Source organism: Coffea arabica, chromosome 8e (genome assembly GCF_036785885.1).
Source record: "Coffea arabica cultivar ET-39 chromosome 8e, Coffea Arabica ET-39 HiFi, whole genome shotgun sequence".
Lineage (NCBI taxonomy): Eukaryota > Viridiplantae > Streptophyta > Magnoliopsida > Gentianales > Rubiaceae > Coffea > Coffea arabica.
The window spans coordinates 49,638,282-49,664,511 of record NC_092324.1 but is presented as its reverse complement, the minus strand read 5'-3'; the positions used below and the strand labels follow the sequence as shown (position 1 = coordinate 49,664,511).

Below are 26,230 nucleotides of genomic sequence, written 5' to 3'. Positions count from 1 at the left end.
TATTTACCTCTTTATTTAGTTTATAGTTCATAATATAAAATCATATTTTACTTCCTAAAAATACAAAAAATATTTTAAAATCATCACATTAAAGTTTTTGCTGAAATTATTTTTAATACTGACAACTTAGCTCTTAAACTTATGAGATGATATTTAGCCAGCATCTCCACTCAAAACGCCATTATTTTTAGCAGTAGCACCGTTCTTCCAAACCGTCTAAGGCTGTACAAAATTTTAACACCATTCGTGTACCAAGAACAAGATTCAAAAATGATTTTTCTAACACAATAAGCCCACTATATATAATATATCCTACTCCCTGGCTGCTGGTCATGCTATCTCATTAGCCCCGGCCACCACTCAGTTCACTCCACTAGCTGCTACCCAAGTAAGCCTAATGGAAGGAAAAAAATTCCTTCGCAATCTATTCTTTCTCTGTGGCATCATAATCCTCTTGTTTTTCACCATATCCAACCTTCCTTATCCACCATCAAACTCGCTAGGCTGCACCACCAACTCTCCCTGGTGCACCTCCTCCAAGAACCGCTTCCAGTTCAAAAACCCACATGTCATTCAATTCCCCTCCGACTCTAAACTCCGCCGCCACTCCACCGCCGTCCCCCACCATCCCCTCGACCCTCTGACCATCCCGGAGCTGAACAAGGTCAAAAAAGTCATCCAATCCCATGACCTGTTCAGGAACTCAAACTATGCTCTGCATTCAGTCGTTCTGGACGAGCCCGACAAACAGCTTGTCCTGACGTGGCAGAAGGGAGACCCGCTTCCGCCTAGAAAAGCTTCGGTCGTCGCACGTGTGAGTAGGGTCTCACACGTGCTCACGGTTGAGCTCGAGACTAGCAAAGTGATCCTCCATGAAACAGGTCCTCATTCGGGTTACCCGACTATGACTGTTGAGGATATGACTTCGTCCACCTGGGCCCCTCTGGCCAACGCTGATTTTAACCGTACGATTATTGAGCGCGGAGTTGATTTAGCTGACCTCGCATGTTTGCCAATTTCCAGTGGATGGTTTGGTAAGCAATTGTTTTCTTGTTTGTGGAAAATTTTTCATTCAACACATTTCTGCTAAGACGTGTCACATGAGCTAATTTAAACGTTATTTTTCATGAATTTTAATATTTACAAAATATTTTAAAAAAATGGACGGATGGCACGACACAGTATTTTTTTTTTTTTTTTTTTTGAACAGATTCTATATCATTCGCACACTTTACACCAGAGTTACTAAAGCTGGTTTGGACATCGATCTGAGAAGACAATTGATTTAATGGTTAGCAGTTCAACCGTGTGTCTAATGGTTGAACCAACCAATTTTTTTGGACTTTTTAACAGTAGAATCGGCGAATTTTTGACTAGTCCATGGGTTACTGTCCTAAACGATGATTCCAATCTAATAAGAACCCGGACTGACTAGGTGGTCGGTCATGCTGGTTGAACCGTTGGATCAAGTCTGGTTTAGTAAGTATAATTTGCACCTTAAAATTTTATAATAAGGATTTGTTTGATAACTCAATTCAACACTTAAATCGAATAAGTTCAGATATTAATTTATTTAGACGGGTTTGATAATAAAAAATAAAATATTTAAATTAATTAATTGATATTAGATTTTCTAGACAAAACTTGCTTAAAAAAAATAAATGATAAGTTATTTACTTATCACTTAATATGATATACAATCAAATGTATCAAATTAATAATTAATAATTCAGTAATTTAACAAATTTAGAATTCAAATTTCAGATTTTAATCTTATCGCACACACCCTAAGGTCAATTGGTGGTAGATATCTATGCATGTGCGATGTGAACATCACGCCAATTTCTTGTAGTTAATAATTATAGGTGGTAAGTTATTTCAACCTTACTTTCAAAGTTTGTATAGTCTTTAATCATTTAAAAGCTAGTATTACAAAGTCGTGTTTAACATATATATATATATATATATATATATATATATATATATATATATATTTGCAATTTTGGTAGGCAAGAGTGAGGAGAAGAGAAGGTTGATTAAAGTGCAATGCTATTCTATGAAAGACACTGCAAACTTCTACATGAGGCCGATTGAGGGTCTAACAGTGCTTCTTGATTTGGACACTAAAGAAGTGGTGGAAATTACTGATAAGGGCAGGAACATACCAATACCAAAGGCTGCCAATACGGAGTACCGCTTTTCAGCCCAAAATTACCATCAAAGCCTAATAAACCCAATATCTATTGAGCAGCCAAAAGGTCCAAGTTACACTATAGAGGATGATCACTTAGTGAAATGGGCAAACTGGGAATTTCACCTCAAACCCGACCCAAGAGCTGGAGTGATCGTTTCTCGGGCCAAGGTCAGGGACCCGGGTACTGGGGTGATGAGGGATGTGATGTACAAAGGCTTTTCATCAGAACTGTTTGTGCCATACATGGACCCCACTGATGCATGGTACTTTAAAACGTATATGGATGCTGGTGAATACGGGTTTGGGCTCCAGGCCATGCCTCTTGACCCGCTTAATGATTGTCCGCGTAATGCCTATTATATGGATGGTGTGTTTCCAGCTGCTGATGGAACTCCATACGTCCGATCTAATATGGTTTGTGTATTCGAAAGCTATGGAGGTGATATTGGTTGGCGTCATTCCGAGAGTCCAATTACCGGAATGGGGGTAATCATTTCCTACGTATTTTTATTTTTATATGCATTAAAATTGCTTTCGCTATATGTGTGTGTGTGTTTTTTTTTTCTGTGCCAACATTGAAACATGTTATAACGCTAAAATAATGGACATCGATTGATTCTAAGTTACACGTAACAAATTTTTTTTACTATGATGAATACATATATATATATATATATATATATATGTTTATGACATGTGTCTACTTGTACCGTGGAGCAGCGCATCCAACCACTAGACTACCAACCTTTGTGTGATGGGTTGTGCCTAAGAGTATATAGAACCAATTTTTTTAACTTTTCTGCTAGTATGAAAATTAGCTGAAGAAATTAGGGGTACAATTTTTACATTTACAAAAGTAAACACCCACTAACAAGTCAGCATATCATTTCTTGAGATTGAAAACAAGTAGTCAATGGTAGCTCTGTATACTTTAGTTGATTATTTGAAAATATTGGAAGGAATGGACAAGGTGGGAAATTGGTTTGATGAAAAAATAATGGCTAGGATATTTGGTTGTGTGATGAGATATTGATCTCTCTTAGGCCATCGAGTTAGGAAATAATTATGCTCATTGATTATTATTATTATTATTATTATTATTTTTGGGCAGATCAGAGAGGCAAGACCGAAGGTGACCTTAGTGGTGAGAATGGCAGCATCAGTGGCAAACTATGACTACATTGTGGATTGGGAGTTTCAAATGGATGGACTTATCAGAGTCAAGGTAAGATTTTAATCGCTTTTACTCGTAAATTTATATGCCTATGAGCCTATGATGACAAGTTTGCACACCGCCGCCCAAGATGGCGTCCCCTAAACATGTATTAATAACCTCAATCATGCAAAGGATATTAGTTACTTACCTGCTATTGGAGACAAATTGGCCCAATAATTGAGGCCTGATCCATATACAGTTAGCTACTTGTGAGATATTCCTTTGAAAATGACTGACAAAAAAGTGGAATTAGACTGACAAATGGTGCCAGAAGGTTCTCCAATTTCAACATCCACCAAGTCTGATGAAGTTTTGGTTTTTTCTTTGGATAATTGATCACAGGTTGGACTGAGTGGTATATTGATGGTGAAGGGCACTTCCTATGTACACATGAATCAGGTGAACCAACAGGAAAATCTTTTTGGAACACTATTGTCCGAAAATGTTATTGGTGTCATTCATGATCACTACGTTGCATTCTACCTCGACATGGATGTGGATGGCTCCAATAATTCCTTTGTGAAAGTAAATATCGAGAGGTCGAACAATCCACCGAAAGTGTCACCAAGAAGGAGCTACTTGAAAGCTGTCAAGAATGTTGCTAAGACTGAGAAAGATGCACAAATAAAGCTCAAGCTCTATGATCCGGCGGAATTCCATGTTATCAATCCATCCAAGAAAACAAGAGTGGGAAACCCTGTTGGGTATAAGGTGGTTGCTTCTGGCACAGCAGCTAGTCTGCTTGACCTCGATGATCCTCCTCAAAAGAGGGGAGCATTTACGAATAACCAGATTTGGGTAACTCCATATAATCAGAAAGAGCAATGGGCTGGTGGCTCGTTCGTTTATCAGAGTCAGGGTGACGATACACTTGCGGTATGGTCTAACAGGTAAAATCCCAAGATAGTCCTATTATGAACAAGTTCTTATGCAGATATTATTGTCTTGAGGGAATTGGAAGAAGAAACGGCAAAGACTAAGATTAGAACGGATTTATTTTCTCCGATAATATCACAAAATTTGAAAACTAAAGTTTTTGCAAAGCTTTAGTTCTGTGACCTGTCGGATCGGGGAAAAAACATAGAAGCAAGGTCAAACTTAATGTTAATTCTCTGCGTCCACTCTAAACTTTTCTGTCACTAAACATAATGGCAAGGGAAAGGTCTTATTGCATCTCAATTTTTTCTTTTGACTGTAGCATTTTCTATAATTAGACCAAAAACTTGTTAGTATATTACATATAAAAAATAACTGAATTCTTAGCAATTATTTGCCTTTCACTTGGAACCCAAAAAGGAAGGTTCTCTAGTAGTGCCTCGAGAAAAAAGTGTTATTTACTGAAGATTTTTATTTTAACTCTCAAATTTCTGAGTTGCATTCTCTTTCTTTTGCTTGCAGAAATCGACCAATTGAGAACAAGGACATAGTGCTGTGGTATACATTAGGTTTCCATCATGTTCCATGTCAAGAGGACTTTCCCATCATGCCAACCGTGTCATCAAGCTTTGACCTAAAGCCAGTCAATTTTTTTGAGAGTAATCCTATTCTCAACATCCCTCCTAATGTTGAAAAGGATCTGCCAATTTGCAATGCTGCCGCTTCTGCTTAACAATGGACTGTTCTTTCCTTCTCAACTGTGTACATACATAAACATCTCGCGAGCTAAAGATTGTTATTTGTATCTGAAGTCAGATTTTGTCACTTGATGAGGATGCATTGACAATCTCTTCTGATGATTTGGCATTCAAGATAATAATAGCAGGTTTTTGTATCAATAAAACTGGATTCTCATTTGATAATCTTTGTATCAATAACTTGTGGTGGCTCTCTCTCTCTTAACTCATTTCCGCTTAATACTTCCTTTTGACAATAAAGAAATGTCGAGAAGTTTGAATCATTCAGCAATGTTATAACGGGATAATTGTGAGATGTAGAAAAATGGAATATATATCATTCAGCAATGTTATAACGAGATAATAAAAGCTTCAATGCAGTAAAAAGGAGAATTTATTTAACATCATATCCAACAGCAATTATGTTGAGGTGGCTGATCTGCTCTGTCATGCAGGCACACCAGATTTATCCACTTTCTTGGTAGGAATCGCTAATAATGGTGTGCTTTTCCTCATGACAATCCCGAATTTCTCTGAAAGGTCTGCCTCTTTGCTTTTGGTTGATTTCCAATCATATGAGTGCAAGAGTGAAGCCGCGATGTACATCAGCATTTTCTCTGCTAAAGGAATGCCTGCACATATCCTTCTCCCTGATCCAAATGGAATATACTGAAAATTGTTGCCACTGTAATCCCATTTGCTAGGTGTAGCCAGAATCCTTTCTGGCTTGAACTCTAATGGATTATCCCAGAGCTCAGGATCCCTATGTATTTGCCAGGCGTTTACAAAGACCCTAGTATCCTTCGGTATGGTGAAACCCCCAACCGTGCAAGATTGGCTTGGACGCTTTGGGACGAGGAGAGGTAATGCAGGGTGTAAGCGAAAAGTTTCCTTTACTACCGCATCCAAATACCGTAGCTTGGGGAGATGTATCTCTTCAACAGTGTTGTTGATCCCTATAACATCTTCCAATTCTTTCTGGACCTTTTCCATTATCTCTCTGTTGTGCAAAACCTCCGTCATCACCCACTCGGCCATGGTGGCTGTAGTGTCTGTACCACCAACCATAATATCCTGTTCACGAATTAGCTAGAATTAGATCCGGAACAATTTAGCTCTCATAAAATTTTTTAATTTATTCATTGCATTTGTTATGTAATTTCACGTGCCCCAATTCTAAAAGGAATGAAAATGTGAAACATGGAAACACAGATATATCGACGTCAAAATTGCATTAACAGAAGAATTACCATCACAATGGCTTTTACTTGTGTCAAAGTGATCTTTTCTCCCTCATTTTCCAGCTTCACCAGCTCAAGTAGGATCTGGATGAAGTCTTTTTCCGCCTCATTCCTGATTGGATCCTGCACGTTGTTAGGGACCATCTTGATCCTTTCATGTATGACAGCATCCACAATTTCATCAACTTTTTTTAGAAGAGCCTTCACTTGTTTCTCTATGCCCTGTATGTCAAACCTGGCAAGGATAGGGAAGAAATCAGATATATTTGGTTTTGAAAGCGTTCCCACAATTTGTTCAACCGCACCCTTGAACTCGGCTCCAACTTTGCTTTGCTTTTCCGCATCAAGTGTACCTCCCCAAAGCATGCTCATAATAACCTTTATCTCTGTTAGGAAAATCAATTCACCAATGTCTACCACTGTTCCAACCTTTGTGCTAACGTATTCGACTGCCTTCCTTACTTCAGATTTTCTAAGATCATAACAAGCATCAAGGTTGCGTCCACTCAGCATCTCTCGCACGAACATCTTTCTCATATTACGCCAGTAGGAGCCGTAGGGGGACCAAGCAATGTCAAGTCCGCCATAAGTTGCTGCCACTGCAGCAAGTGGAGGGTCACGATTAGCAAAAACAATGTCTTGGTCTCGCGTTATCTCCCTGATGAGAGGTGGTGAGCCAAGTACAACGCATAGTTTGTTTCCAAGCTGCAGCTTGAAGATTGGACCATATTGATGAGCCAACTCCGCAAACTCAGTGTGCAAGTTGGTGCCGAGAAATGGCAAGTACCCAACAACTGGCAAGCCGCGAGGCCCTGGTGGTAATAAGACCTTTCCCCTCCTGGACTTGATGAACGCCACCATACACCAGAAAAGGAATATTGTCGCAATTGAGACAGTAAGAGCTGCTTGAACAGGCATGTCTCTTTTGTTGCTGTTTTCAAGCCACCATGCACATTTTGCAAGAATTGTGTGCATAATCATATCGAGAATATCCAAGAGCTGAGTGAAGAAAACGGTGAGTATTCAAGAAGGACCTGATTCTTCTTGGCTATTGGTGTAAAGATATAGGAGGAAGTAGCTTATTACGTATCTGAATTTTATTAGCCCACCGCTATGTAGAAATGTGGATATCATTCCAAGACAAGTCAGGGATATATAGTATGAATGGGTATAGCTGATAATCGCTACAGGCTAGAGTTTGTGTGGATACCATTCCAGGATATTTCGAGGAATACTATGAATGTGTCTGAAATTATCGTTGATGTCAAATCGCCCACAATTTTGAACAACACGCATGACTAACTTAGTAGCTTACGTTGAGAGATTTGAGACCACAGGCAATTCAATTCAACAAGGACAAATACGAGAATCTTATTGCCTCTAATATCTTATCCATCGTTATTACGATTAAAGGTAGTAAACCAGATGCTTTACCAAATTAACTGGAATTGTGATGGGAATTGCTATAGGGATGGATCCCTTCCACATCACATTCAATAAATAGTGTGGTTACTTGAATTGACTGCTACCCAGTTACAATTAGTTCTGAACAACTTTTGCCTTCTTTTCACTCGGCTCTTGCAACACTCGTATTATGCAAGAAAACATCTACAACGCTCGTATTGTGCAAGAATATACTTAATCGATAGATATCCTTTAGAGCCATAACAAATTCGTTTCTAACTCAAAATAGAATTTGAGTATCAGTTCTCAGAAAAGCATTACAAATAGTCAACAATGGAGGCACCGCAGACAAGCCAACAATATGCCTTCAGACAAACTGCCCTTACCAGTGCCCAACCCGGCCATCAATGCCCCAAGCCCCCTGGTCATAAATTTTAGACTTTGCTAGATACGTAGCCTTGTACTTTTTAACTCCAAAAAAAAAAAAAAAAAAAGGAACTGATAAAGGCAATCTTATTCCCTCAAAGATCTTATCTGTAATCATCAGCGGATAAAGGTCCAATGTAAGTCCGGGCTTTTAGTCAATAATTAGGATTGAAAGCCACAGCTAGATATTGACCACTTTCAGAAATTTTGAATGTTAAAAGGTTAGCTCACTTTTTTCCTTTCGTAATTGGATGGGAGTCTCTACAAAAGCAGAGATACGATTGAATGAGATACAACTGTGCCTTGAAATTGTTGGAATTTTAATTGTCAAATTTAGAACATATCAAATTGCTTCTTGGAGAAATTCCACAATTTGTACTCTCAGCTATGGTTGTTGATACACAAACAAATGCACCATCCTATGCTTCTATGTCTACTCATAACACGCTGGATCAGTCAACCGTGGCGTAGGAATGGCGATCAAGGGTGTCTTCTTCTTCAAAACAATTCTGAACTTTTCAGAAATTTCAAGTTTCTCTCCTGCAGGCAATGTCCAGTTGAAGGAATGCAGAAGTGAAGCAAGGGAGAACAAAACCATCTTCTCTGCCATTGCCATTCCTGCGCAGATTCTTCTGCCGGAGCCAAATGGTAAATAGTTAAAATCATTTCCACTATAATCTCCCTTGCCATTCAAGAATCTTTCTGGTAGAAACTCCAATGGACTCTGCCAAATGGAGGGATCCCTATGAATTGCCCACACGTTAACAAAAACCTGAGCACCCTTTGGAATTCTGTAATTGGCAACAACACTTGATACACTGGGGCTGTGATTCACCATAAGGGGAAGAACCGGGTGCAGGCGCAGGACTTCTTTCATCACTGCATAGAGGTAAGGCAGTTTCTGAATGTGAAATTCTTCTACTATTGCATTTTTTCCAACTACATTCTCCAATTCTGTCTGTACTTTCTTCATGATTTCAGGTTTATTCATCATCTCTGCCATGGCAAACTCAACCGTACTCGAGGCTGTTTCGGTCCCCCCAACTACCATATCCTGTTAATAGTAAAATAGCAAATAAGCAATACAATTCAAACCATACAAGCATATATTGCTTAGTGGTGAAAATCATTTTTCCTCCTTTTAAGACCATGACACAAGGCTCTTAATCACCAGGCTACCTACTTTTCTCCAGTACAACATAACATAGTCCTTTGAAGCCAGGTTCGAGTATTACCACGACATTGTGAGGTCAAATGAAAAAGGGACAGTAAAACATACCATGAGTAATGCCTTGACATGGTCCATGGTTAGAGGTGTTTTGGCATCACCAGCATCTTTCAGCCGCAATAAAACCTGCAAAAAGTCTTTGCTCTCTGTGTTACCATTGCCGCTACCAATCCCTTCCTGTCCATCAATTTGTGTCCGCTGGTCAATTATCTTGTCAAATATGTTCTCAAGTTTGGAGGTGACTACTTTCATCTGTTTCTTTGCACCCTGCAAATCCAACCAGGCCAACCATGGAAAGAAATCTGATACATTAGGCTTCCCTAGAAGCTTAGTAACCTCTGCAACCACTTGCCTGAATTCGGCTCCAATGTTAGTCCTTTCTTTTCCCTGAATAGTACCGCCCCATAACATATTTGTAATTACGTTGAGAACATTCAAGAACATCACTTCACCCAGGTTAACAGGAGAGTCTTTTCGACTATAAAGGTACTTTATAGTGTTATGGATTTCTTGTCTTCGGTAAGAATAGACAGCATCAAGATTGGCATGGCCAAGCATGTCGCGAACACAAACCTTTCTCAGCATTCTCCACTCAGCGCCATATGGCGTAAAAACTATGTCCCGGCCACCATATTCCATTGCTGTCACTACCACAGGGACATCCCGGTTGGCAAAGGTTACATCCTGGTCTTTGAGCACCTCGCGTGCCATGCCTGGTGAAGCAATCACAACACTGACCTTCCCACCAAGCCTGAGTTTGAAGATAGGACCATAGGTTTTAGCCAGGTTAGAAAAGTATGAGTGGAGTTCAGGATCAAGAAATGGAAGGTTTCCTACCACAGGCAAACCCCATGGACCTGGTGGCAGTGGTTTTTGACCCCTTGCTATGTTGAAAAGTATCCAGGCGAGCCATGTTGCTATAAACATGAAGACTAGTGTTGGATATCCAAGAAAGTCTCCAACATTATTCAAGAAAGTGCTTAGTTTATGAGGGTACTGGAACATGGTAATCATGGTCTGTAATCAACTGAACTACTCCAAGCAACAAACCTGCTCAGTGTATGGCATATATTATAAGGAAAGACAAGGAATCAGACAAAAGGAAAGGAGAGATTATACGTGCAAGGCAAGAGTCAAGAATGAACAGTTCAGTAGATCATAGAAATGTACAAAGCAGATCTTCTTCTGGTTTACAGTTCAACGATTCTTGCTTCTGAATTCTGATTTGTTAGGACATAAAAAATTATAGCTGGGAAGGACGGGCGGCCGCTAACAGATTCCTTTTGGTAAGACATCTGACTTTAGGCGTGAAATTTGGCAGTAACTAGAAGTTGACAAATATATCAGATAGGAAATATCTTTGGACATATATGTGAACCCAATGCAGGAATAATTCTTGCAAGGATTTGGTGGAAAATGCGCTTCGTTGCTGTCTGATTCCTCACCTCTTGATCTTGATGCTCCTAGATTATACCAATTAAGAAATCTATAGAACAATGAAGGTTGATGTGCTTATTATTATTGTTGTTATTATTATTTTTAAGTTACTCAAAGCTTCAATCGCTCTACACCTGTTAGACTTGGTGATGATAAATGTAACCTTATCATTTCCGAAGACATTATTTATTTTTAATGTCCATCTCCCTTTTCAGTAGCTTCTCGAAGTGTGGACTATAAAGGTCGAGTTGCACTTACCTTGCACTAATACATATGGATAGAGAGCTATGGTATAATGCAAATGACATGGAATATACTTTCTAAACTGCAGAGCATGGCTTTACGATTGCAAGGTAGCATTAAATGGGAATTCAAGAGGGACGCATTGTCAGGAAAGTGTTCATTTAAAACGTCAATCGCAGAAAAATATTCTTCCTTAAAAAAATTTTACACCCAACCGAACAGATCCTTTAGTCCGGCCAGCTGATTAGGTACATTCAATTCACAACAATTCCATGGTACATTTCAATATTATGCTGTAAAGTTTGCTGAATTGTTTGAAGTTTTTTGGTATTACTTAGAGGCATACTGGTTAGTCCTCTCCCCTATGCCTCTTTAAGAATTCAGACCATGCATGTTCACTAACTTTACCTTCTTCCAATTAGAAAGATATATATATATATATATTTTTTGTTGAAAATGTAAGGTACAAAAAGGTGAAAGAAACTCAGAACTACTTGCCAGTATTTTTGTCCCTTTTACTTTGACGTCAAGCAAAATAGCAATCTTGTGGTAGATTTTCGCTGATTTCAATACCAGGCTTAACTAACCAGCAGAGTGAAATGATACACAGAGGCAGCAGTTTTCTTGTTACTCATATAGAAATGCATCAGATAATCGTGGAGTTGGTATTGCGACCAAAGGCATTCGCTTCTTCAACACAATTCCAAACTTCTCTTCCAGGTTTAAATGTTCTCCTTCAGGCACCTTCCAATCAAAGGAATGAACCAGCGAAGCAAGTGAAAACATGAACATCCTCTCAGCCATTGCAGTACCTGCACAAATTCTCCGCCCCGAGCCAAATGGGAAATAATTGAAGTCATTTCCACTGTAATCCCATTTACCATCCAGGAATCTTTCAGGGCGAAACTCCGAAGGGTTCTCCCAAATGGAAGGATCCCTGTGAACCGCCCAAACGTTGATAAAAACACGAGAACCTTTTGGAACTGTATATCCTCCAACAATGCAGGTCTCACTTGGGCAATGAGGGATCAGGAGTGGTAGAATTGGATGCAACCTCAAAACTTCTTTCATCACTGCATACAAGTATGGCAGTTTCTGAATGTCAGACTCTTCTACTATCTTACCTTTGCCCACAACCGTCTCCAGTTCTTGCTGAACATTTTTCAAAATTTCTGGTTTCCTCAGCATCTCAGCCAATGCGAATTCAGCCGTGTTAGAAGTTGTGTCAGTTCCACCCACAACCATATCCTGTCAAAATCATGAAACATCACACGCAAAATTATGGGGTATGGCTTCATGCTTTATGCTATTAGACATTTTGGCGTGGTATGTTGTCACCATTATTGAATATTGACATAAATAATACTATGGCATATTGTTCCAGTTTAGTCTTGTCTTTCATGTATGTGTGATTTTTTCGAGAGGTGTCACCATAATACTATGGCATACTATGGACAAGGGGCACGGACCTGCAACCGTCCCGGACGGTTTTGCCCATTTTCAACTGCGTGTAACTTTCTTTGTACATCGCGTAATTTTTTTTACACATCGCGTAACTTTAGAGCAAATTTTTGTGGATCCCACACATGACGTGGAAATCGAGTTACAACTTATGATCTCAGCCGCATAAATTTTTGAGACTAGATCATGGCCATTAACCGTTCAGGGACGGTCCCTACCCCATTTCCGGCATACTATGTATGTGTGATACGGATCAAGCTATGATCTTCTTCCAAAATAAAGTGTCGAGAAATGAATTATTGCTACCAGTTTTACTTCTGTAGCAATGAGAAAATCATAGTGGTACCCAACTAGAAAATAAGGGATAATTTCATAAACCTCTCCTAAGGTTTCTGACAGTTTCCACTGTCCTACTGTCCTCTTCTGAAATTCTAAAAATATCACTAACCTCCCTTGAAACCAATTTTATTGTAAAAATTTAGCCCAATTCATAAAAGGCAACCATACAAAATAATTTCAGGTGTGAAAAGATTTATTTATATCAAAAGTGCCCCTCAACTATTATTTTAGTTAGGTTAAGTATTTGATCTAACTTCTTAATCTACTTATAATGCCATTCCTACACATGGTCAATAAAAATTTTTCATCATCCACAACAAAAAATAAAAACTTCAAAATATAACAAAACAATTTTTTCCACACCTTAAGATTCTTGCTATCACCACAATTATAAGAAAAACTAGCTCAACTAAAATTTCTTTATATTTGATTCCTTTTATTTATCAAGTACACAAATTAGAAAAAGGGTGCCTAGTATTGGATCCCTTTTTAGATGTCAAATTATATTTTCTTTTTTACATTTCAAATTATGGTTAATTTAGTTGGTACACAGTTTAATTATTTCTCATGTCTAAATCCTTTAATTTATCAATTGCATTACGTCTGATTTCTTTTATTTGTCAAGTATATAAAAATTAAAAAAGATCCACCTAATATTGGCTCTATTTTTAGATGACAAATTAATTAACTTTTTTACTATCCAAATTTTGGTTAATGTAGTTAGCAATCATTTAACTCTTTTCCTTCACATATATGTGTAATTATTCTAAATTATAAGGGAAATAGAGTCATTTAGCCATTTGTAATGTTGGGTCTTAAATGACTGATGGGGAGGTAAGTGAAATTTTTAAAACTTTAGAGGAGGGGAGTGAAATTGTTAGAAACCTCAAGGGAGGTTATTGAAATTATCCCAGAAAATAAAGCGTCAACAAATGAATTATTGTTGCCGGTTTCAATCAACGAGTTGTGACCAGTCAAATTTGGCTGCCTTTTTGGAGGATTAAGTCGGCCGTCTTGGTTGGCCTAAGAAAATGACACCTGCCCAAAACTAGGTAACTGCGCTGTTCATACATCTGCAGAATTCAGTTTTTTTTTTTTTCTTTTTCCCTAAGAAAGTCTAAGCAATTAACTGAGGCTACAACAACAGATTAATATCAAAATTGAAGGATGAGTGTGAGAAATACGTAGCAATATCCCTTTTTGTGTTAGCAAATTGCAAGCAATTTCATCGGAACTAAGTTGGTGTTGTTGCTATTAACACACTAAATTAGCTAGGATATAATGGCATATTCTCATCCAGGCCAAAGAATGGGAAAAGATAAACATACCATGAGTAGGGCCTTCACATGACTCATGGTAAGAGGTGTCTTGGCATCTCCTTCATCTTTCAGTTGCAGAAGAAACTGTAGAAAATCCTTGCTCTCTTTACCATCATCACCAACTGCATTCACCCTTTGATCTATCATCCTCTCAAAGATTTTATCAAACCTTCCTGCTAAAATTCTGGTCTTCTTCTGGACGCCTTGTAGGTCATATCTTGCCAAAGCAGGGTAAAAATCTGATATATTCATCGCACCTAAGCAGCCAGTCATCTCATTGACAACTTGCCTGAATTCTGCTCCAAGGCTAGCCCTCTCGTCTCCCTTGACCGTACCACCCCATAACATGTTAGTTATCACATTAAGAACAGTCAAAAACATCTGCTCACCAACATTAACCGGCTTCCCCGCCTGTCTATACAAGAATTTAATCGTCTGTCGAAGCTCCCTGCGCCTGAGGTCATAAACAGAATCCAAAGTGGCGTTACTCAGCATTTCCATCACACAAACCTTCCTCAGCATCCGCCATTCGGGGCCGTATGGAGTCCACGCTATGTCTGAGCCACCATAGGCAGCTTCCCTGGCAGCTGCAGGAACGTCACGATTGGCAAACGTTGTATCTTGATCCTTGAGCACCTCCCGCACCAAGGCTGGGGAACTGATCACAATTCCAACCTTTTTACCGAGCCAGAGTGTCAAGATTGGGCCATAAGTCTTAGACAGGTCTGTGAAGTATGTATGAAGCTCAGGATCAAGAGACAGGAGGTTCCCCACGAGGGGCAAAGTTTTAGGACCTGGTGGCAATGGTGGTTGTCCCTTATTTGGTTTCCAGATAAACATCAAGATAAACCATAATAAGGCAAGCCCGCCAAGGGCGTAAGAGAGAAGCACAAGATTCTGATCATTAACAGAGCTGCTGCCATCAGAGGCGTTGAGAAAAATCTGAAACATCATGGTTTGGAGGTTGAGGACTCTTTCTTCAGGCGATGAGACAAGGGAGGGAGGCGTTTGCTGCTCAAATATGAAAAGCAGTTTCTGCCTTGCTCGTTGCTCTCACATATATTTGTCAACGGGTCGGGCACGGCGGTAATTGAACATTCCGAACCTGGACAGTTTCAGTGTAGATGTTTTGGATTCGACCCATGTACCCGACGGATCTTACACTTAATCTTCTGGATCCAGATTCAACAGTTCGGATCGAATATGGGTCAAATTTTATGATAAGTATATATATTATAATTATTAATTTATTGTATAATAAGTATATATATTCTTATAACAATAATGAGTATTATTGTATTAATAATTATATATATTTTATAACTATTAATTTATTTAAACAGATTCACATTTTGAGCTGTTGCTATTATTTATTTGTACATGTGAAGATTGTGGTAGCAAGTGACCACTAAGAATTCAGTAAGTAACCTGTGATAGGGAGATATATCCTAACTCATAGTAATGGTCGAAGCATCCAAACTTTTTTTCATACCGCAAAAAAAAAAAAAGGAGTAAAGGCAATACAAAAGTTGTTGATCAAAGCCAGGGTATTGCCGAAGGGATCTTTCTTGTGTGTGTGTTTGTTTTTGGTGAGGGACTCGTCATAGTCCAAACAAAAGAATTTGACGAGTTTGAGGACAAAGCATTGGCGCAAAGTCAGATTTTTTTTTTTCATAATTCTAAAAATCAAGTTTCTAAAATAGCATTATAATATGAAAAAGTTTACATCAATAGCAATAAGTCTCTTTCGAAATTTTATATTCTGGGCATGTGAATAATCACGCTCCAAATTATTGTTAGTTGTAATCCTGTACGTGGAAACGGATAATCAGACTAAAATACTACTCATTCACAAAATATAGCCCAAATAGATGAATCCATTTTTTTTTTTTTTTGACAAAAAAAATATCTTTATGTTTATACACCAAAAACAAAAAGCATTTTCCCACATACACATAAAAACACAAGGCTGCAACTCCCACAATTGGCCACGTGGCGGGGTTCTGGGCTGGAAGGAACTGTGCACAATGTTTTTGTCCCAATAATGAACATATCTTTATGTTTATATATATTTGCAGAGTTAAGCAGCACAAAATTCACGTAATCTTGAGTTGTCCGCATATAGCTAGATGGTTCAACGGATCATTATTATTGATTTAGATTCCACTCATCCACTCTGTTCTTTCAATAACAAATCATTGAATATTGGAATCGGCCGGTCTTTTTGCCAATAGGATATATAATTTGCTCCTGGGTGGGATAAGTGATTGAAAAAGCTTTTCCTGCTGATCCCGTATTGGAGATTCCATGACATGATCCCATGGAAAATTTTGTTGCTTAGCTCACAATAAAACTAGAAACTACATGTATTCATGTATATATTTCACAACTAATGGAACGTAGAAATAGAAATAAACGATAGTTTTGTAAAATGACTTTTTTTTGTCCCTCACTTTTAAAAGTGTAATTTTACGTTCCTTACAAATTCACATTAATCAAATTTGATCCCTACTTAGGTTTCCTACTAGTTTTTAGTTGGAATCTATCGTGTGCCTTGCACGTATTTTTTAAGAACAAATTTGTCAAATCAAATTTTACATAATTTTGATTTATAATTCCACACATTTCACAAAATGAATTTTTTCATCGTACACATTTTTCAAAATAAATTTTTTCATCCTTCATTGATCATGTGTGTGAATAATTTTTTTTTTTAAATCCATGTATATATTTATTTGATTTCAACTGAGCAATACGAATAACATGTGTGTGGCATGGGACGTTTTGAACGATTTTCCTTGTTTCAAATATAAATGTAAACTTTGTGACTTAAAAAACACAGAATTAGACATTGTTGAGACCATGAATAAGCAGAAACCAGACAAGCCAAACAGATTCAGAAATTGCACAAATGACAAAAAATAGTTTTCTAGTGTTTGTATACAGTAAAAGAATAAGAACATGTTGCTGGCATTAGCAGCGAATGAAACACCAAGAAACCAGAGTAATGCTATACCTTTATTTATTTTTTCTTTTTAATACTTTACCTGCCTAGGATATCAGATTGCATCATTATGCTATGGCTAGAATCTGACCATAATTACTGAAAGATCAGTCACAATTTAGATTCCCATGCCTGCTTAAAATATTGAAAGCGGTTTTTGAGGCACACCACTTTGTCAACTGTTTTTTAGCAAGTAGGGCTCTACTACAGTTCCATTTTTCGACAGCTACAGGAAGTTTCACCTAGTTTGGATCATTTTAAAGGCCTGCATGCTTCATTTCCACATCCAACAATCACCGTGTGAAGAAAATACTTTTTCAGTACAATACAAAGCTAGTGAAGCCAATATGAGATTAGTTAACTAAAACTTCCTTCAGAAAGAGCCAAACCTTTTCTTTTGTCAATGCTTTTACTCAATGGAACTTGACATCAACGACAACAGGTTGGCTTTGGCTTTGCACTTATCTAAGCGTGGTTTAGTACCAAGGACCTACTTTCCTCCAAAACTTTTAGAGGTAAGACCAATATTTAGCAGTCTAAGAAAGTAAATTTTCAAGAACAACTTCTTAAATATCAATCTGTCCTTTTGAGAAACTGTCTGTCATAAAACCTTGAAGAGATACATAAAGTTGTGACTTTCTTCAACATGCTCTAAAGTTATCTTACACTATCATATCGTCACAGCTCTTACCTAAAATATCATCACAGAAAACTAGAACATTCAATTTTAATCAGAAGATCAGTATAAAAATAAGCTACCAATACATTACCTGATACATCTCCACTTCTAGGGATAAACATTAGCTAGAAAACTCAATGGCAGACTCATCTTGAACCTACTCATCATCATTTGCAATATTAGCTACAAACATATTTTATCACTAGTATGAATAACAGGAAATATACAAAATTTTTCAATTTAAATTTTCATAATTGGCAAAAGAATTACCTCTACTCTCAGGGTGAAGATAATCCAACCATGCATCGTCAAAAAGAGGGGAGCAAGCTTCAGATTCTGTAGGCCACTCAGAACTGACATCTACCTCATCAAAATTGATTGGCCTATTCTTGCCGTCTCTGCTTCTAGAAATTGCCTGCAACCAGAGATTGCAGTGTACAAAAACTAAATCACTGGATTTGTCAAGCTCTGCTCTAAAACGTCTGTTATTATGCATGTTCTCAAAAGTACTCCAGTTCCATCTACACCAGTGGGAGCTACACGGTTGACTTAAAATTTGGATAGCAGCTCTCTGCAGTGTAGGAATTTCATAACCATATCCAGCCCACCAATCACCTAGAGATTCAAAAATGGATCAATTTGTGATGATTTCATCAAGGAACAAATAGGCTCAAAAGACATCTCAAGATAGAAAAATTACAAAGGAGATATGTAAGGAGCTTTCCAGCCAATAGCATAGGGGAACTTTAAAGGACATCTCTTTTGTCTCAGCATAATGTAGACAAGTTCAACTTAGTTTTGCTTTACTCTTTTTTCTAATTTTCCTTTCCTTTCCCCTTTAACCACCAAGTTCTCCATCTTAGAATAATATCTTATTTGACTTCTTTTTTCTCAGGTCTTTCCATGGTAGATCAACTTTTTGTGGACTTGACACCTCATGATTGTGGTGCATGCAAATTCTGTTCTCCTATTGTATTCAGGTTTTCTTCCTATCATCAAAGGATAAAATAGCACATGAGATAAGTCTGCTTGCAGAGTAGCTTCTGGAATATATCATTAGATAAATTCAGTGCACTTAGAAAATGATACCTGGAGCATTCAATGTCCGGCCCTTTAAAGCAAATTCAGTCCCCAAAGCACCTTGAGCATTTACATATATAGGGTGTTCTTTAGTGATTTCAATCTTGTCCCTTTCCTCTGTAGCCATCTTTATCATGGCTTCTTGAAAACCATTCCTCACCCTTGAGTCAATCCTAAAGGTAGGGCTGTAGAATACAGAAGGATTAAGGAATGCAGCTGCTGCATGAAGTGGGGAATGAAGTTGCATGTACCATCTTCTGTCGATTATTTCCCACATTGGCACGTATTTTTCCTCCAAACTTCTATAGTATGTCTTAATACTAATTTTAGCCCTCTCCATTGCTGCATATATGTAGCCCATGGCAGGCATGTCCCCATCTACAATTCTCAAGATCTTAACTAGTGGTTCAGATACTGCAACAGCTTCATGGGCAGCCTTCCAGAATCTCTCTAGGTGCAACAGTGAAATGACAGCTTGAGCTTCAGACTGCCTGCTGTCTAAGGATGATAACCACTCTGTATGAGAGAACATGTGCTTCAAATTATCCTCTTGAATCACAAGGGACCTCAAAGAGAGGAAATGAGCTACAACTCCTGAAAATTTTGGCCTAATTAGTTCCGCTCCAGAAGTAAACTTTTTTATCATAGCAAGAATCGAGTCATTACTGTATATGTATTTTGTGATGGTATTTGCTTCTTCCAAGACTCTGTTCACCCAATCTTGCTTACTAAAATCTTCCAACATCTTGTTTATACAATGTGAAGCACATGGAGACCAGAACAATGAAGGATATTTTTCCATGAGAAGCCTGCCTGCATAGATATAACTAACAGTGCTTTCTGTTATCACTTGAACAACATTCTCGACACCAACTTCCAGAACTACAGATTCAAGAAGATCAAACAAATAATGAGCATCATCTGCATGGCTAGATATATCAATGGACCTAAGAAATAATGTTCCTCTGGGACATGTAACAGAAAAAGCTACAAGCGTTTTGCTCCTACCATCGGACCAGCAATCGCACAAGAGTGTACAACCCATTTCTTTCCACTCATTTTTTAGTTTGTTGTAAGTCACGTTTATATCAGCCTTTACTTTATCCAAGAGGCTACACCTTAACCTATCATAACTTGGTGCTTTGTAGCCCACCCCACATTCCGCTATAGCATCCACCATTTCCTGGTAATATGTTGATTTGGCAGCACTAAAGGGAATGGAATTCTGAAAGAAAAAGGCAGCAATTTTTATATCAGCATAGTCATGCTTTTGGTTTTGAGCATTATCAATTGTTTGTTGTCCACTTGGAGAAGAGCGTGGGAATAACAAAGAAGGGCTAGTGCTATCATTGTGTCCACTTGATCCATGGTTGGGATGGACACCACCACTAGCTGAAGAGCTATGCTGCTGACCATTGGCAACTTGATCCACCTTCTGTTTCTTAGTAGTCTTCTGTTTCTTGGGTGTGCTGAGTATAGTTTGTATATGGTCCCGAACATGGTTTGGTACTTCACTGCATGGAACTATATCCTTGTTCTTTATCTGTGCCAAATGAAACTTCATCCGGTAAACTCCTCCGCTGAACTCCCTCTGACAGTAATTACACCTAACCTTTTGCCTAGTTGCATCAACTAGAACACAATGTTCCCAACAGGCATCTCTCCCACGAACCATTATGTTTAATTTAAGTAGTAAATTATGCAAGATTCTGTTGTTTTGCCCTGTCAACAAACCATCTTGATTCAGACGTCATTTGTAAGTCTAGCTACTCAATTTCGGATACAACTTGCCAATGCAACAAAACACTATTTGCTAGTAATAAGCATCACATTCCCGGGTATGCATCCTCAAAGCTGGAGCATCATCCCAATTGAGATTCAATAAAATGCATCCTGACAAAAAAAAAAAAAGCCAAAAACGCTATATATAACAGAGGGACTAGGTTGACTAATAATCACATTGTCCTACTCACAAAAGGACTCATGGCATTCAAACAATTTACCTTAACATGCAGGCAGGGTATAGGCAAGAAAAGAAGTATAGTCCAGCAGGATCACTTTTGCCCATAAATTTACCAATTGAACTCTAAGAAACCAGGCCAAATGCAGTAAATAAATAGGAAAAATAACACAATAATCAATTTAAGCAGGAATGCCATTAAAGAGAACAGTTGTGCTCTTTTTAATGTCCAAATAATTTATTGCAAGAAAGGATATTTGTCAAAGAACTTCGTATAGCTTAATTTGCATTTCAACAACGTTTTCAGGAGCTCAGTCTTAGATAAGTCTTTGAAGGGGAAAACAAACAAAAGTAAGATACAGAGAGAGGAACTAAGCACCTACTTGAAAAGGGTTGAGAAGAAAGTGCCGGGTGAACGTTGACGGTGGTCGGAGAGGAATTGACGTATGGTTAGCCGAGGAAATGAAAGACAACGGCGATGAGTATGTTATCCTCGCCAAGCCGATTAAATGAGGGGCGTCGCGAGGAGTTCTATTCCCGTGCAGATCGGCTATTTTCCTTATCACGTGCTGCATGCGTGCGCGGTGAATTTTATTCTTTTTTCTTGCTCTACAAAGATTTGCAGATGCTGGTGGAGGGTTTCTTTTTTTTTTTTTTCTTTTTTCTTGCCATACACCTCTATTATTTTTAATTTTTTTTCTTTTAGCATGATCCTTTCTCAATTTTCTAATTTATTTTAGTTTTAAATAAAAAGATATATTTTTCCTACTTTTTTTTTTTTACTGACACAGTGGGTATCCGGAATTCAACGGAGTAATAATCCGGCCCCGACTAATCCCAGTGCGCTTGTGCTCCCGCACCCAAGAGACACAAGACATTAACAGGAGTCGAACCGCGACCACTCGATGCCAGGACCTAAAGAGGCTTTCCCAGCACCAGCCAAGCCAACCCGAGGCGCAGATATATTTTTCCTACTTGCTTACGATTACTTGTCATTGCCTTTTTCGCTTGCCTTTTAAGTTTATCTTTGCCTTTGGAGTGCTAGGAGAAGAATTCATAGATTCCCTTTTTCCTCCGAGCATGAAGCAAAAGAATACATCATGATTTTACTCCGTACTAGTGCAAAGCTGTAAATTGTGACCATTGCAAGATTCAATCAAGTCGTGGTGCTTCATTCCCTGCTATTGTATACCCCATCTACTCCAACCTCTTCAAAGGCAAAGGCAAACGCATACAAAGGAGGATTGATAAACATTGGAAAAAGAAAACGTAATACAACAGCACATGCCACTGCCATGCACGAACTCAAAATAGAAATAAGCAGTCGAATGAGCTCTCAATCAAACAAATGTTGGTTCAGAGGGAGGAAATGCAGCTAGCCATTATGGCAAGCATTAGTTAGTACAACAAGATATTAGCTACAATCGTCTTCTCAATGTCAGTTGAGGCAGATCGCGAACTGAGTAGGGAGAAAAGTGCATCAAAGGCCTAAGGAGCAAAATGATATATCGAGAGAGCCCAGAGCAGCACGATGGCAGGCATTCCATCCCAAACATGGGGCAAGAGTAAGAGGTATGCTTTATTTGCACCACAAAATCTCAGATTCGAGAAAACTGAAATTAGTTTGTAATCAAGTGTATTAACTCTTCTTTCACATGGACTATTTATCCTCTGAGCTGACTAACCGCCTAATTTTACGCACACAATCAGCATAATCATTGACCAAAAATTGACATCTTAGAGAGTCCCGAGTGTTCTCCTCGTAACACTTCAGGCAGGCCTCATACTTCTCTAAACAGGGCACGGGCTTCTGCTGTGGAAGCTTGAACTCTTTAGCATGGAGATCCTTAGCTCTTTCAGTGACTTCCTGCAGCATGTCGGCCTCCTGCTTTTGCAGCTTCTCCACAACATTTTCACTCTCTTTCAGGACAGACTGAATTGCTTCTAACTCTGCATTAGCAGGTTGCACAGGAGGAGGTGGCAAGTATAGAGGAGGCTGAAGCGGCCATCCAGCTGCAGGTGGCACTTTAAGGATCTTAGAATCATCAGAGACCTGCTTTTGCTTAGAAAGGGATTGCTGAGGAGTTTTAGCATCCTGTGGCAGCTTTGGCTTTGCTTTCCTAGTTTTCCTTTTCAGCTTTCCACTATCATCAGCTAGCTGGTCAACTAAATTGGTACTAATCTGAATTGTAAAGGATGATTCCCCCATGATGCCAGAAGTTCAACGATTACCTGAAACATAGATTTAAGATCAAGCTAAGGTGTCAAATAAGCATCAACCACAAATTGACTCTTTAAAACCAAACAATATTCATCTTTAAAAAATTTCAGCAGGAATGCAGCCAAAAGGCTAATTAGCTATGACTGCAAAAAAAGGCCAAATACACCTAAGGATAATTGACTGATGACAGAGAATTTTATAAGCACACATGAGTCCCCATCATATATCAAACTCCCCCCTCCCCACAGCAAGAGGAAGAGGTGAAAGGCTTTTTCTTCATCAAGTCCAAAAGAAAACTTCTCAACTACAGTCAAGTCCAAAGAAAGAAAGTAATTAAAAATGAAACAAAAACAGAAACAGAAAATTTTAAAAGTTCCTAGCAGGCAGGTGTTTCAAGAAGGAATTACAAAAAAGAGGGAACATAAGCAAGGCCAGCAGATTAATCCAAACTAAATGCAATATAAAAGCAATAAATATTTGAAACACCAGAAAAAACTGCATATATGCATTAATCCTGCTAGAATGTAGTAGAAAGTAGAATCTGACAAGGCAAAATAGCATCCTACATGCACAAGACAATAGTCATTTCAGTGATATACAAACATTGGTGGACACAATGCCTTCTGTCATGATATACAAACTACAAAACTCGAAAAATTACCAGTACAAGTGCCGCAAAACTACATAACTTCACAAAAATATAGCTTGCAACAACTTATACAACATACTTGTGCTTAATGGTCCAGGATATTCTGAACTTATTCACATTCACAGAGTCAACATGTACAACATCATATACACCAAAATAGTAAAACACTATTTATATTTTCAATAGGATTCTTTTTTTTTTTTTTGAGTAATCAAGAATATTTGAGGAAATGGCCCATGAACAATCAGCAAGTCCAGTAGACATAACTATAGAAGGAGACCTACCAAGCAGCTGAAAAAGAAAAAAATCAAAGCCAAACATGGGCAATATTAGCCATCAAAGAATACAGTTGTCAGAGGTATATGCATATTTTTGCAATTCGCAAAAACAACAGTTCCCTATCAAAAGCATTGCAAAAAAGTAATAACAAACATGTTTTGGCAGTCCTGTTGCCAGGAATTTTAACATTTATACATGATATATATCAGCAATATATTAGCAAATTTGAGGCCCAATTATTTCCATTTGCAGCAGCTTCAAAAACTATTCATATGTTATCAAATAATGGCAGTTTTTCTTTGCAGCATGCAAACACTTATTGCAATTTCTTCCTTCTAAGGTTTTGTAGATTGTCCATTTTGACGACAAAGCTCTTCCCCCTCCCAATCTCAGACTCAGCTCTGTAAGATAATTACAGAATTGCTTTAATATATTAAACCACATCTGCCACCATCTAAAGCCATTCCTAAGCAGTTTTTCCTAATTCTTCCGCTATTTCAAAAGAAACATGATCCACTCTCCAGTAGTTAAGTTTACACTGTTACGTAGTGGAGAAAATCTGGCATATTGAATTTCGTGTAAATGTCACTTTAATTACATAAGCTACTTTGAAGAAGCCTCAAAGGAATGAAAGAGGACGATTAGGGTTATTACTACACTTTTAAATGTGTAGTATTATTACTACACTTTTAAGAGATTGGGGTTACAAATGAAAGTGATCACTATGATTAAATGTATCTCCCTAAGAAAATTGTTTAACAGCAAAAGAATTTCTCACCTAACAAATGCTATAAGCAATGCACTACCAGTCCACTTCTTTTAATAGTCTTTAACATTCTTATAAGACAGCACCACCCCCCAAAGGGAAACATTGGGGCATGTGAGGATTAACAATGAGTTGAAAACAATATACAGGAGTTTAAATCTCTTCACAATTTCACATAAACAGAGATGAGCACGAGATCAACAGAGAAGATTGTTCACATTCACAAGCTGGTCACAGTAGATTGATAACAATACCAGTCATTTACTAAGGACCTCATAAGCCCAAATGAAATTGACAAACGACATATATAACAATGCATCTAACTTTTATCTGTAACATCATTAGTTCCTTATCACATTCTCATTCAAAGAGCGAACTGAAGCTTTACTCAACAATTAATTCTAAAAGAAATAAATATTCGAGCCTAATCCCTTGCGATAAACTACTGCAAGTAACCAAACACACCACACTGACAGCTACTAAAAGTGATGATAGACACTCCAAACTCCAAAAGCCCGATAGCAAGAGTTCCCATAACGTCCCAGAAACATCTAAAGTATAGGCAAACTGATACATTCAGAACTTCAGTTATCCTTCTCTTTCATTCAGGAATTACGTTAATCCCAGGTCAAGTTCACTTAATTAATAGCAGTAGACAACATGTACAATAATTTGATTAAAACAAAAAAAAAGGTGCAACCTCAACCTTCCACCAAGGCAGCCTATTAAAAGGAAAAAAAATCAAATGATAAAAAAAAAAGTGAATGCAATTTCATTTTCGCCTTCCACCCATCCTGTTCCGATTGGAATCACAATTAATCGATAAAACAAAATGAACAATGCGAGGAGCAATTTAACAACCTCATAGACGGAAAATGGTTGTAAATTCTATGACAATCGCAGGATTCAACTTCTTTTCCTATACCGATTGAAACGTAATACAAGTGCAGCAAAACACGAATTCGATCATATACAGATAAATGGCGTACAAACAGCTAATTGCACGATCAATTAGAATTCTACCTCGGATTCCAACGCCCAAGTCCTTCGATTAGTACGACTCTAGAAACTTGATTTCGCTTCCCTGCCGAAGATCACGCCGACGTAGAGGGCGGTTGGATCGAGAGCTGAGCCTGTCGAGCGTGAAGTTTAGGGCTCAGGGGCGGAAAATGGTAGAAAGAAACCATCGGTCTCACGGGTCGGTTCAGTAATCGCTGACGGTAAAAAGAAAATGGTTAAAATGGATTATTACTATTGTCGTGGGCAAATTTTAGATTGTTCCTAATAAGGAGTATTTCTTTTGTGAAGCCGCCTAGTTCCGGACATTCTGGTCTGACAGTTTCGAAACTTTAAGATAGAATTATACTCCCTCCGTCCCACTTTGATAGTCCTGATTTTTTTTCACATAATTTAAGAAAAAGTAATTAACTTTGTTTGAACAATCAATTTAGGTAACTATTTTCCTAAAATA

General features: G+C 38.1%; 6 protein-coding genes and 1 long non-coding RNA gene across 12 annotated transcripts; 2 read left to right on the top strand and 5 right to left on the bottom strand.

Moving 5' to 3' along the window:
* Nucleotides 1-271: 271 nt before the first annotated feature.
* On the top strand, nt 272-5,209 carry LOC113704119 (amine oxidase [copper-containing] gamma 2). Its single transcript, XM_027225788.2, has 5 exons — nt 272-1,034; nt 2,010-2,680; nt 3,306-3,419; nt 3,753-4,300; nt 4,809-5,209. Exons 1-5 carry the CDS (start codon nt 398-400, stop codon nt 5,017-5,019), a joined length of 2,181 nt encoding a protein of 726 aa, XP_027081589.1. The 5' UTR covers nt 272-397; the 3' UTR covers nt 5,020-5,209.
* A 130-nt stretch (nt 5,210-5,339) lies between these two features.
* On the bottom strand, nt 5,340-7,390 carry LOC113704121 (labd-13Z-ene-9,15,16-triol synthase, chloroplastic). The gene is made up of 2 exons (XM_027225789.2): nt 6,274-7,390; nt 5,340-6,097 (listed from the first exon to the last, which is right to left on the bottom strand). Exons 1-2 carry the CDS (start codon nt 7,243-7,245, stop codon nt 5,471-5,473), a joined length of 1,599 nt encoding a protein of 532 aa, XP_027081590.2. The 5' UTR covers nt 7,246-7,390; the 3' UTR covers nt 5,340-5,470.
* A 990-nt stretch (nt 7,391-8,380) lies between these two features.
* On the bottom strand, nt 8,381-10,336 carry LOC140004533 (flavonoid 3'-monooxygenase CYP75B137-like). Its single transcript, XM_072061714.1, has 2 exons — nt 9,374-10,336; nt 8,381-9,148 (listed from the first exon to the last, which is right to left on the bottom strand). The coding sequence occupies exons 1-2, from the start codon at nt 10,334-10,336 to the stop codon at nt 8,528-8,530; spliced, it is 1,584 nt and encodes a 527-aa protein (XP_071917815.1). The 3' UTR covers nt 8,381-8,527.
* On the top strand, nt 8,849-10,979 carry LOC140012966 (uncharacterized). Its single transcript, XR_011820002.1, has 2 exons — nt 8,849-8,983; nt 9,076-10,979. It is a non-coding gene; the product is annotated as an uncharacterized lncRNA (long non-coding RNA).
* A 549-nt stretch (nt 10,980-11,528) lies between these two features.
* On the bottom strand, nt 11,529-15,304 carry LOC113703705 (flavonoid 3'-monooxygenase CYP75B137). The gene is made up of 2 exons (XM_027225157.2): nt 14,131-15,304; nt 11,529-12,250 (listed from the first exon to the last, which is right to left on the bottom strand). The coding sequence occupies exons 1-2, from the start codon at nt 15,073-15,075 to the stop codon at nt 11,630-11,632; spliced, it is 1,566 nt and encodes a 521-aa protein (XP_027080958.1). The 5' UTR covers nt 15,076-15,304; the 3' UTR covers nt 11,529-11,629.
* Nucleotides 15,305-17,475: 2,171 nt separating this feature from the next.
* On the bottom strand, nt 17,476-21,410 carry LOC113702789 (uncharacterized). Of its 6 annotated transcripts, none has more exons than XM_072061712.1 (4): nt 21,228-21,407; nt 18,894-20,777; nt 18,075-18,419; nt 17,476-17,987 (listed from the first exon to the last, which is right to left on the bottom strand). In XM_072061712.1, the coding sequence occupies exons 2-4, from the start codon at nt 20,557-20,559 to the stop codon at nt 17,962-17,964; spliced, it is 2,037 nt and encodes a 678-aa protein (XP_071917813.1). In that variant the 5' UTR covers nt 20,560-20,777; nt 21,228-21,407; the 3' UTR covers nt 17,476-17,961. The 6 variants fall into 6 exon arrangements, 5 of the variants coding, with proteins under 5 accessions (XP_071917813.1, XP_071917814.1, XP_071917811.1 ...); XM_072061713.1 differs by having other exon boundaries at nt 17,476-17,961; XM_072061710.1 differs by adding an exon at nt 20,888-20,970 and having other exon boundaries at nt 17,476-18,419; nt 21,228-21,406.
* Nucleotides 21,411-22,114: 704 nt separating this feature from the next.
* Nucleotides 22,115-26,013, bottom strand: LOC140012965 (uncharacterized). Its single transcript, XM_072061715.1, has 2 exons — nt 25,783-26,013; nt 22,115-23,076 (listed from the first exon to the last, which is right to left on the bottom strand). The coding sequence occupies exon 2, from the start codon at nt 23,051-23,053 to the stop codon at nt 22,505-22,507; it is 549 nt and encodes a 182-aa protein (XP_071917816.1). The 5' UTR covers nt 23,054-23,076; nt 25,783-26,013; the 3' UTR covers nt 22,115-22,504.
* Nucleotides 26,014-26,230: the final 217 nt, after the last annotated feature.

Coding starts and splice junctions, on each gene's coding strand:
- LOC113704119 (XM_027225788.2), top strand. CDS start 398: ATGGAAGGAAAAAAATTCCTTCGCAATCTATTCTTTCTCTGTGGCATC. Junction 1,035..2,009: donor AATTTCCAGTGGATGGTTTG/GTAAGCAATTGT, acceptor CAATTTTGGTAG/GCAAGAGTGAGGAGAAGAGA. Junction 2,681..3,305: donor GTCCAATTACCGGAATGGGG/GTAATCATTTCC, acceptor ATTTTTGGGCAG/ATCAGAGAGGCAAGACCGAA.
- LOC140004533 (XM_072061714.1), bottom strand. CDS start 10,336: ATGATTACCATGTTCCAGTACCCTCATAAACTAAGCACTTTCTTGAAT. Junction 9,149..9,373: donor ATGTCAAGGCATTACTCATG/GTATGTTTTACT, acceptor TACTATTAACAG/GATATGGTAGTTGGGGGGAC.
- LOC140012965 (XM_072061715.1), bottom strand. CDS start 23,053: ATGGGGGAATCATCCTTTACAATTCAGATTAGTACCAATTTAGTTGAC.
- LOC113704121 (XM_027225789.2), bottom strand. CDS start 7,245: ATGATTATGCACACAATTCTTGCAAAATGTGCATGGTGGCTTGAAAAC. Junction 6,098..6,273: donor AAGTAAAAGCCATTGTGATG/GTAATTCTTCTG, acceptor ATTCGTGAACAG/GATATTATGGTTGGTGGTAC.
- LOC113703705 (XM_027225157.2), bottom strand. CDS start 15,075: ATGATGTTTCAGATTTTTCTCAACGCCTCTGATGGCAGCAGCTCTGTT. Junction 12,251..14,130: donor ATGTGAAGGCCCTACTCATG/GTATGTTTATCT, acceptor TGATTTTGACAG/GATATGGTTGTGGGTGGAAC.
- LOC113702789 (XM_072061711.1), bottom strand. CDS start 20,559: ATGGTTCGTGGGAGAGATGCCTGTTGGGAACATTGTGTTCTAGTTGAT. Junction 18,420..18,893: donor CCGGACATTGAATGCTCCAG/GTATCATTTTCT, acceptor TTGAATCTCTAG/GTGATTGGTGGGCTGGATAT.